An 11926-nucleotide genomic window follows, 5' to 3' on the forward strand; every position below is an offset into this window, starting at 1 on the left:
ACGAACACGTCCCGCGCTTATACTTCTTGCCACGGCATAGGCGAGCGAGCGAGCGAGCGAGCGTACGCGCGCGCTCACTCGCGCCGCGTGTCGCATGAATCGTCGCGCGGCGAAGATAAGCGGTGCAACTTTTTCGTGGGGCACATCGCGTTTCGAGTGCTTTTACGTGAAATGCGTGAGGAAAAGAAAGTGCGTCGCACTTGTCCCGCGAATTACGCTTTTAACGTGAGAAACGATATATCAATTGCGTCTTTTCAAGGCAATTTAATATTTTATCTACGAGGAACATTCTTTTCGAGTTCGTGATAAATTATTTTTATTAAAAAATCGACAACTTTGGTGTACAGGCAGACGCAATTGATATTCTAACATTATTTATTTATTCACGTATGCCCGATTTCTTCACCTTTAGATAAGTTTTTGATAACTTTATTCGAAAGATATCTCAAATTATAACCTCACACTTCACTAATAGAATATGATAATATATAGTAAAATTCTAATATCTTTGTGTCGAAAGTTAATAATATGAAGAATAGATATTTATTGGATATATAATCAAAAGTTTTAGTGGAAAAAAAAACGAATTTTAATTATTTAACGAATATCTTTATCTGGAAGATAGTTATCGAGAAGTATGAAGAAATCGGGCATTAGACTACCAATATTATTTGGAATTTAAGCAAGATTTATCTATCTTTTTAAATAAATAAAGACTGATACATATTTAAATTTCGCTTAAAGCTAAAATAAAATTGCAATTAGACATTAGCAATATAATATAATATACGCATACTTTGAACCGTTCTACTGTCGATTAATTAATACTCTGCATTATCATGGTATCAGATTTTGATACCATGATTTATCGACTGCAATTATCGACAGACTCTTCAAAAACATAACCTTGACTCGTTCTGTTAACGTTGGAGTCCCGCGGGCTACGTGCGTTGTGTAAACGCTTTTTCTTCTACGAATAATTTTCGGTGTATAATTAACCAGTGCTTAATAAAAATAAGTCGCGAGATGATTAATCGGTAGTGATTAATAAACCGATTATTGATTCATAAATCACTGGATCAAGTGCGCGAGTAAATTCGATGTGTGTATTGTACGCGTGACGAGAAAGAAAAAACTTGTGACTTATCGGTTTGTTACATGCAAAGTGTTTATTCGCGGTCAAATTCTTCATCCGTCAAGAAATATGAAGACATCGAATTTGTTAATCATTCGTGTTGGACGGTGAGTCGCATTGTCCCTGCCTACGTTCTGCATGCCTCCCGTAATTCGGTAACTATTTCATTTTATAATTTAAAAAGTAAGCTTTAGACAAAATTTTCGCGATATCGTCAAAATCTCGAAAGAGAAATAAATTCCGTTGTAAAAGTTTTGATCGTAAATTGAGATAATCATTAAATGCTATATATTACTGTGAATCGTACCTTATGTGAAATTAATCGAAGTAAAAGATCGAATGTAAAGTATATAACTTTCGTGCTGGTCATACCTTAATAAATATAATTGAGTATCGCGAAGAATTTCAAGCTATATATCCGCAAGACAGTACAAGTTACTATTACGTCAACTACAATTTAGAATAATTTAGAACTAATTGAGCAAATGCTTTTCTATACTTCGGTGTGGGCGTTTATTCATTTGCATATGAAATCTACATATTCCGAGATTAATTTTCATAACGTTACATCTCAAGGTAACAATCAAAGGGAGATCTTGATTCTGCAATGACTTAGAAAAACCAGATGTTCATGTAAAGAATAAGCAGAGTGACATATAAAATTAATTATTTATAAAAGTAAATGCATAGCTCACATTAAAAAATATGATCATGAAGAAAAATCAAAGCTATTTGGCCAATCGCCAAGTATGTAAATTAATCGAATTATGAGCATAGCAGAGCCATCTGTGCGATGGTTTAAGACTTCGGATACACGCTGACAAAGTGTCCGCTGTAAGATCGGTTTCACTATCTTTTACTAACTTTTGAATAATTGAGATTTATTAACAATAACCAATTGTAAAACTTAAAACTGATTGTAAAATTTAAAATTATTGCTATTATTTTGTTTTTCATGCCAATTATAATTTATGTAAAATATAATGCTTTAAATTAATAAATATATTTTTAAGTTGAAATAATTAAGTAATAATAGGTTAAAGATAACCAGTTTCTTAAGTTTGCAATCCATAAATTTTATTAAAGTTGATGGCTCTTAAAGTCATACATAGAAAGAAAAAAAGTCTGAAAAAGACTATACATATACATATATTTTATATGTTAAACATATGCCTTTTTAATGTAATGTATTGGAAATATTATTTCCCGCTTTAAATTTAAATTACAGTTAAATTGTGACCGTGGTCGCTTTTAGACTTCTTCTTGTTGCTAATAATATTTTTAATTTAAATTTGAGAATAATTAATATGTTTATTTCTTAGATAACACAATGTCCAAAATTGGAACGTAAACGTCTTAAGGGGATCCAGGAGTGCCTTTGAAATTTGATAAAAGTCGATAATGTAGAGTCATTCGTGCACATCATTAATGAGATTTCATATGTATTTCTTGTATAGATTTAGAAATCTTTTTCCAGAATTAAAGTACACATATTAAACATAAATCTATGAATTGGATTTTATATTGAAAACAAAAAAAATGTTTTTTATATTGCTTTACTTATCAACTTTTTACGTATATATAACCTAAATTTTCGTTTTTTCATTTTCCAATTTGCGGAATGCGAATCTTTTTTTCTAGGATTCTAATCTTATTTCTAATTGCACGATATTATTCCTGAGAGTTTTTTCTAGGGGGCGACGTGATTATTTTATACATATAAACTATAGATTTTTTGTATGAAGCAAATATTGTCGTTAGGTGACTAATAAATAACAATTTTTTTTTATTTATCAGAATAAATCGTACGTCGCCCCCTTCATTTTTGTGCGTACTTTAATCCTGTAAAAGGATTTTGCATTCTGTTACTCCAATTCGAAAATCCAAGTTCCCAAAAAAATGTCGGTAACTCTGTCACTCCCGGATCCCCTTAATATACAATATTATTACTACATTATCGACGATCGAGTTAAAGAAAATAGATTTATCCAACGCTGTAACTATAAAGACGTACGATATTTTGCAAGACAACTACGGAAGGTAATTTGGAAGAAAATTCAAATAATTTGAAAATATAATTAATAACAGTAACGTAATAATGTTATTAATTACTATATATTTATTAAATAATTGACAAATTTATTACAATCTAAAAATTAATGTTTTAAAATGTAAAGGATAAAATTTTAAGAAATATTAATTAAACTGTAACGTTAAAAATATTAAAATAATTAAAATTTTTTATTAATAATGTAATGAGAAGTGATCAATATTTATACATATTATCGCATAATAAATTCCGACTTTTATTTTATTATCAATTAAAGATTTACACTGAATTGTGTAATTAGTATTAAAATATTAGTATTTTAAGTTTTTTTTTGTTGATCATAATCTGACATCTTTATTGTTTTCTTTTTTTAAGTGGTCTAAATTTTAGAAGTATTATTTTATTGTTAACGATATTTCAGTAGTTAATAATTGATGTTATTTAGAAACATTTGTTTAAGGCAATTTAAAATTAAAATTTTTTTATTATAACAATATGTAACGTTATTATAATGAGATATCTGTTGATTTTATTTAATTTATTTAAATTTAATGAATTTACATTTATAAATTTAAATATAGGAAAAGAGAGGGCTTTTAATAGAAATAAATTACCTTTTCTGATATTATTTTTCATCCAAATAAAGATGTATACACGACATTTATGTGGTATATATTCGTAACAAAAGCATATTGAATTCCTGATGATCAATGATTTTCTTAAAGTGGTTTCTTCCGCATGCAATCCATATTACTTAAGTCAAAAGATGTGATAATATTGAAATGATACGACCGTTATTGTTTACGTTGCTGATATATAACTTTGGGAATATCTTCTGACATTCTATAATAAGAAAAAGAAATATTTTGTTACTACAATCGATTTACTACAATTTATGCAATAGTTTTTTAAAATATCTATTTCTATATAATATTTTAATTAGTATGCAAAGTAAGATAAATTTTACAAAATAAGAAATGAGAAAAGAATAAAAAGGCATTTGCGTTCTAAAAATATCATGAAATATTTACCTTGTGCAAGGTAGGAAGTCGTACTTTTAAGCTGCTAAAATCTTTCTGCATCCTCCGGTACGAATGCGCCTATAGCCAGGTAGACATTTCGTACGGTTTCTTATGGGGAAAGTCAGTGGCCGTCCATCGCACGCAAATACTAACATTATTGACACCAGAATCAGTAGAATCAAGCTGGCTGGTGCCATTACTGCAGACGATATTTCCTGATCACTTTCTTCTGAATTTCAAATTAGGTAGACAAAATCAGATGAATTGGCGTCAAGTTTCTTTCTTTCTTCCTCGGTGTACGCTTGCAACATTAAGATACTTGGTAATAACTAGATTGGACTCTCATATAATGATAACGGATGTATTTATACCTTAGGAAAGTTTTATCAGTGCGGTTTCTCGTCTCCTTCCCGTTTTGTTATCGTTAATTAGTGGTCGAAATCATATCCTGATTGCTTACGCACGAGCGTTTATTCGCAACTTTCGCAGCACAATATTGAGTACGCCATGCATGTTTTAGAGATTTAGGTGCAAATATTATTAAAAAGACTTTTCTCATGACTCAATGGAAATGTGGGGCGATATAAAAAATCTATACAAATATATATATTAAAAATATTTTATTCATTTTGTGAGACTTATACATGACAGACATACTTGTATCTGTATATAAACATTTCAATTATTCACTTTATATATAATGTTTGCCGTGTACTTTGTTTATTTAATAAATAATTGTAATATTTAAACATATTTAACCATAATAATAATGTAGAGTATAATCTTGTTCAAGAAGAAGTACAATTTAATTTGATTTATCTTACTAACAAAATTATTCTATATAACGTAAAAGTTGATGCGAGAACACGCAAAAAATATATTTTATTGATGTAAGCAAACTTGATGTCACAATTAAAATATGTCGCTAATTTTTATATCTTTATCTTGAATTTTGGCTATCACAGAATTTGTAAATTCTATTTCTATCAGTTAAATTGATTAAGAGATAGATTGCAACAGTATTTGCTAATCATTTATCTCAGTTAATTTTTATACATATAATTTTTACTGTTGTCATTTTTTCGAGTGTAATGCTCTCTCTCTCTCTCTCTCTTTCTTTCAATAATTGATTGAATATACATTACTATCTTAGAATATTTATTGTAAATGGTTTTAGCAAGCGTACAAAGCGTAGACAAAATAAAATTAAAAAATTGCAGCGCAAGCAGCAAATTAATCAATTCCAGGACTCTCTCCATTTCATTTAATATTAAATATAAATTTAAAACTTTGTAATAATATTTATAATAAATCGAAATTATTGCACGCTTAAGATTTTTTGCGTTTGTGGGATAAATATGTGTAGCAAATAATTTGTTGCATCTTAATTATATTTTAAATAGAATCTAAGATTGCCAATTCAATTCGGTGATTTAAACATCCTACTTATAAGTTATTGTATATTATTATTACTATATATTATTAATTAATTAGGTACATTTAACTGAAATCCATGATTTCCTTTTTCAATCATTTTTAACAATTATAAATAATATTCTTATATGTTTTTGATCCTGTTAATTCTTCTGTTTCCTTGTGGGATTGTCTTCTTTCATAGATAATTGAACAGGAGCACTTCAATTATCTATAAAAATTCTGTAACAAAAATTAAGATCTTGTAATTTCGATCTGTTTTACACATCAGAGTTTTACATACGCACGAATCTTACACTTTTCTATATGGTTGGAAGTAAGAACTATGCGGTATATGCGGAAATAGTATGGCTATAAATAAAGATCTGAGCAATTTATTGCATATTTAAGTTTGATGGGTGTAAGGGGGATCGATACGAGGTGACGATTGTGTGCGCATCTGATGGACGAGCAGGTTACGAGAATAGTTGATGAGTGGTAGCTACTTCCGGCAAACAAAATCAACTTCGAAGCGTTACACTTCGTCGGAATTACAAGTTTACGTCACGCCACTATCAATGAGATATAAACGCGGACGTGCTTGACGTCAGTATGCATCGTAGAAATCAAGTACTATTGACGGACGCATATAAAATAAGAATGATTAAATAACGCAATTTAAAGCACAAAAATTATATTTCCTAGATAATATGCAATATTATTAATAACAAATATTGTTGTCACACGTAAAACATTTCTTCTCAGAATTTATCCTCAAAAAGACAGTAATCATATATAAGACAACTGGCACATTTTAATAAATTTTATTATAAAGATAAAATTTATAATAAAACTTTAATAGAGTTTGATTTATTATTTTACTATTAAAATTATGTAATAGTAAAATTTTTCGAAGTATTATAATCCCACAGTTATGATTTTAAGGGCAATTTTAAGAAAAAATTTTCTCCTTATAGCAATAATATTACATATTATATATGATAAATAAGAAATATTGTTTGTATGCTAAATCACGTTACCTAATCATTCTTATTTTATATACGTTTGTCAATAATATTTGATTTCTACTATTGTTATTTATTTGTAGCACTTATTTATAACGCGCTGACAATAAGTCTGTTAATTAATTTTGAAATCTTAAGAGGATCCTAAAGTGAAGCAAATTATCGTCATTTTTTTATTAGAAAATATCTTTGAATTTGATTTATAGAATTCCTAAATCCTTTACATAATTAAAGTATGCACAAAAATAAAGAAAGCAACGGTTGATTTTATTTTAATAAAAAGTTTTTTAATATGTTAAAATGACTTGTTTTTGGCATAGCAAGTTGTCAGTTTATGACAATATTTGCTTAAAACTAAAAAAAAAACAGCTTATATATGTATAAAATAAAATAATTGCCTTCTATCAGCAACATAAAAATTTGATAAAGTCTTTAAATCTTTTATACACAATTCTTCTTTGCACAAAAATGAAGACAGCAAAGGGTCAAATAACAAAACAATTTTTAAACATAAAAATGAAAACTTTTTTTGTTATTGACATGAAATTGCCTTTTGCTGTCTCCATTTTTGCGTATTTTGACCGTGTAAGAAGGTTCGGAATTCTGCAAAACCAATTTAAAAAAATTTTTTAATAAAAAATATTGGTGACCCTACGTTATATCTCAACCCCTATCAAGTTTGACGGGTGCTCTAGCATTCCCTTAGTAATAGAAACAATTATTTACGCTGATTGCGACGCAATTATTAACGCTTCGTCCATGGTTTCTGTTCTTACCTAATAGATTTTTCGACAGCGACTTCCAACTCTGATCGTCCTAGGTGGGCATTGTATAGGGACATTAATTATCGATCCTTCTTTGATTTTGTTATCGCTGTCATTTTTGAAGGGCAAGAAATGCTTTTCCTCCCGCGTGTCTGTCGCGTCGGTCGCGCGCGTGCTTGACAGAATGAAAAGCAACGCTACGGCGAACGTTATTATGGCCAGTAAGAGCTTCATGATTACGTACTACTGTGGCATACAGTGTGCGTTGCAATTTGTTGGAGTTAATTCGGAAATTTACAAGCGCAAATTTTCCTTTTCGATGTTAATCACTCTCTCGATCACAATTCAAGCATCTGTACGCCACTCGATTCGAGAGATATATCGTATGCGCGATCACGCGTTAATCCCCGTGCATTTCGGAGAGCCAGGGGGATTCCCGCGGTGTACCGAGAAAAATTGTCCTCGCAGATACAGCGTACGATCACACTGGAACTGGCAACACTTCGTGGCGTACTGATGCTCGTGCTTTGAAAAGAACACGTGCTCCAGAATTATCATCGGTCACAGTTTGTTAATCACAATGCGCGAGGTATCTCGCTTAAAATTCTTATCGGGTGGGCGGCGTAATCGCGTCGGAGCGCGAGCGACACGAAGCTCAGATTCGGCACGCGGCCCGGACGCGTGCGTTTTCCGCGATGAAAATCGTGACGCCCGCCGCTGAACAGCGAACGCGATTGCCAAGAAACTGATGACGATTGATTTCTATTACATCGCCTCCGTCGTCGCCGCCGCCGCCGTCCGCCGTCCGCCGTTCTCGCCGTCTTCAAGAACGCGGACGCAAACAGACCTCTGGAAACGGACGAGCGGGCTAATTAAAATTGACCTTTGTACGCAAACCGACTTAAAAGGTTGCTTTATCTGCGACGCAAAGTATCACGAAGACGAAAGCCGGTGGCTTTATCAGGACGGCCCGGAATTTTTCATCGATTCGAGATTGCGATACTGGGAACTGCGTAACGAAATCCTGAACGCTACTCGGACGATTCACCGGAATAAAAAAGGAGTTTTGCTAAAAATACGACCTGCTAAAAATACGTGCGAGGTTAATGGCACGTTTGCCGAAAATTGATCTCTGAAACAATGATGTGCGATACGTACATAATTGGATAAACTGTGCACAGTGACACACATTAATTTCTACTAAATTATTTAAAGAGATGTGTTAAGTAAAAGTTGTTTGTTTTGCTTCGTCTATGAGCACTCTTGATAACCCGTACGTGGTGACAGACTTCCGATAATAGTGATGAACCATATTTATTGCCAAGCACGATTATCATGCGTGATAATACGCTACTTTTATATTTAAACTTGTTTCTCGCGAAAACTAATTAATTCAAAAAACATAATGCATATCCTTGTAACTGTTTAGCTTGTTCTTTTCCAAGAAATCACATCAGCGATGTATTTACGATTTATTGCATTATATGGAATTAACGAATTTTGGAAAACTAAATAATTAGATTTTAAAGAAGAAGAATTAGAATGTATATATGATATAAAAAAGATTATAAATATTAAAAGTAAAATAATCAAGCAAACGAGAGTCGAGCGCGTTGGATGAATAAACTGTTAAGTAAATTCATGTATTCTTTATTTTACGAGACTTTGTTTGCACGAATATATGCCGTAACTACATTTGACTCTCATTTATCTGATTATTTTACTTTTAATTTTGATTATTGAGAGTTCTTACGCCTATTTTGTTTATGACAATCCCTGATGAACATTTTCTTTAGAATTTTTTAATGTACAGTTTTTCTTAGAATGTATCATATATGTAAAATATTTTAAGATTTGTATAAAAAATTTTTAGTATTTCTAAAAAGTGTTTTAATTAAAAATTAAAACATTCTGTAATAATTCTGAAAAGTTATATAAAAAATTCTGAGACAATTATACAATATTGATAAAAAATTTTACATAATTTATATTTAAATTTGAAAATGTTTCGGAATATCTATATAATTTTATAACGTTTTAAAAAATTGTTCAGATTTTTTATATAAATATATATAAAAATATTTATTTTAGAATTTATAAACATGAAAAATTCTGAGAAGAAATACAGATTTTCTGAATAATTCTGAAAAGTGTTTTAATTGCATAAAAATTCATAAAAAAATTGTCATCAGATCTACTACACGTATACTGCAATAAATATACCTTATTGATTATTTGTCACGTTTTACCACACTATCCTGCACTTGCCTCGCCGATCAATTTGCTGACCCGGTTGACAATGAGTTTTACTTCTTCGTGGAACAAATATTATCCTGCCTTGCATCGTGACATCCGGGGATGCCGTTGAGGTGGCGTCGTTCTCTTTAAAGTTTAAAACCATTGAGCTGTCATTTTGCGGTCGTATCAGCTTGTCGATGGACATCGCCACGTTTGAGAAGGACCAGCATGCGGCGAGGCTCGTGCAGAGAATCACGAGCACGAGAATCGTGTCAAGTATGCGCATTCTTCTCAACTAACACCGAACAACTGATAAATCGTACGGTGTTTAAACCGGCTTAAACATTGATGAGAACATTATCGGGTCATAGTCCGATAACCCAATGACACTGACGATTTCGAAACGCATTTCTTTCTCCGTTCTGTGAAAAACTCCTGAGAGTCAATATTTAGTTCGAATGTGTTTGGCGTGTCGTAACTATACGACAATTTTGTCACGAAGAGTTTTGCCAGGAATCAAATAGAAATCATGTGTGCCAGAAAATTGTAAAATATACGCTATTAAAAAAAGTGGTTTTGCTAAAGTAAGATATAAAAATTGAACTGTGAATAGAGATTTTAAACTAATTTTATTGGACGGTTAAAATTATACGTGATACTCAAGCTGATTTCTAGTTAAAACTTTTGCAGCATTATATTTGAACGTCTTTCATAATTATTTCAATACAATTATTTTCAGATGTATATTCAGTAAAATTTTTAAATACTTCAGCAAAATCGGTCTTTCCGTGTATTTCTCGCATATATATTATATTATAAGTTATAAAGCGAAGCATAAGCGCATTCTGTTTCATCTGTGAGTGATTATTCTCGGTGGCATTTTCTATAGTAATATATAAAATTATCTTTAATACTTAACAAAATTATCTTTCGTGACGATTGCCGTAGATTATTTTTATAACTTTTGTTCTTCTCACTTGTCATTTACCACTAAAAAATTTGTTGATGTAGATAGATGTTCTCGATATCACAACTAAAATTTATCGTTAATTTTTGTGTCTGCTAGAATTTTTATTGTCACATATAAAATTTCTAAATTCTGCTTCTGTCAGTAAAATCGAGTAAGTGGAAAACATGTACGTATCACAGTATTTGCTAATCATTTATCTACTTTAGTGAATTTTTATACACAAACAATTTTTGCTATAGTTGTAAGATTATTTCTTGAATGTAACTAAATTTTTCGATATCTCAGATAAATCGTTTTTTTTTATATGCGAGATATTTGAAACATATTTTTTAAAATAATTATTAACTTTCTACGATATAATCGTTGTTAAATGAATGTCAATGATATTACGGGTACCAGTTCAACAGTAAAAGTATTTGTTAAATTTTTTTATTTTAAAATTCAAGCTTTCTGTGGAATGCAAAATGAACTGACTTATAACCGAGATTGCTCGGCAACGTCACGCAGATTACTTTATCGGAGCACATGAAAGCACGTTTCGTAGTCGTTAGAATTTCCATCACGTCCTTCGTTTGATATATATGAATCATCTATTTAAACGCAAGGATATGTATATTAATATGTCAATGCAATCCTCCACAAGGTCGATGTGTTATTAATACTTCGCTCCCTAGTTTTGCGCGTTTATCATAAAAATCTGTATAATTTATATATTTTTGTAACTTTTAAATTAACTACACAATTGTTAAAAAAAAAAGAAACATTTCACTGTTACGTGTAAAATTATGTATAATTATTATGAATATAACTATCTAAATACATACTTAAAAATACTCTAATTTAGTAAACTTAATTTAATTATATAAACTTACGGATTTATCGATTAATCGAAATTAGTTTGGATTTTTAATATGGAAAACCTTTAAATGTATTAAAACTTGTTTACTACAATCAAGAAATGACATCGTAAGAAATATGTTATTATGTAATAGAGTGTATAGTCTGTACATAAGTGTTTACAATTAGTTTGATTTTATTTTTTTTTTTATTTGAAGCAGTTGGTGGCGCCATCCATTACTGCAGATAGAAAGATGCAATATAACGTCGCGTGATAACTTAAAATTGTATTACCTAATTTGATCACGCGTAGTTCTCTCTACAGTATTATAATAATATTTAACAGAAAATAATTATTAAATTATATCGAGAAGCGAAATCATTGAAAATCTTATAAATTTTTATTTTTCTGTTATTAAAAAGAGTTTTCAAAGCAATATACTTGGTAAATCTTTAAATGGTTAAATCAATT

The 11926-nt window shown here is 30.4% G+C and overlaps 1 protein-coding gene across 2 annotated transcripts; it reads right to left on the reverse strand.

Moving 5' to 3' along the window:
* Nucleotides 1-3795: 3795 nt before the first annotated feature.
* LOC105838433 lies at nt 3796-9967 on the reverse strand. 2 transcript variants are annotated; one of them, XR_001139225.3, is made up of 3 exons: nt 9633-9966; nt 4217-5863; nt 3796-4028 (listed from the first exon to the last, which is right to left on the reverse strand). XR_001139225.3 is itself a non-coding variant. In XM_012683987.3 (2 exons), the coding sequence occupies exons 1-2, from the start codon at nt 9931-9933 to the stop codon at nt 5853-5855; spliced, it is 267 nt and encodes an 88-aa protein (XP_012539441.1). In that variant the 5' UTR covers nt 9934-9967; the 3' UTR covers nt 4811-5852. The 2 variants fall into 2 exon arrangements, 1 of the variants encoding a protein (XP_012539441.1); XM_012683987.3 differs by lacking the exon at nt 3796-4028 and having other exon boundaries at nt 4811-5863; nt 9678-9967.
* Between the last annotated feature and the right edge of the window lie 1959 nt (nt 9968-11926).

The sequence above is a fragment of the Monomorium pharaonis genome, chromosome 10, assembly GCF_013373865.1.
Source record: "Monomorium pharaonis isolate MP-MQ-018 chromosome 10, ASM1337386v2, whole genome shotgun sequence".
In the NCBI taxonomy this organism is placed as follows: Eukaryota; Metazoa; Arthropoda; class Insecta; order Hymenoptera; family Formicidae; genus Monomorium; species Monomorium pharaonis.

Coding starts and splice junctions, on each gene's coding strand:
- LOC105838433 (XM_012683987.3), bottom strand. CDS start 9,933: ATGCGCATACTTGACACGATTCTCGTGCTCGTGATTCTCTGCACGAGC.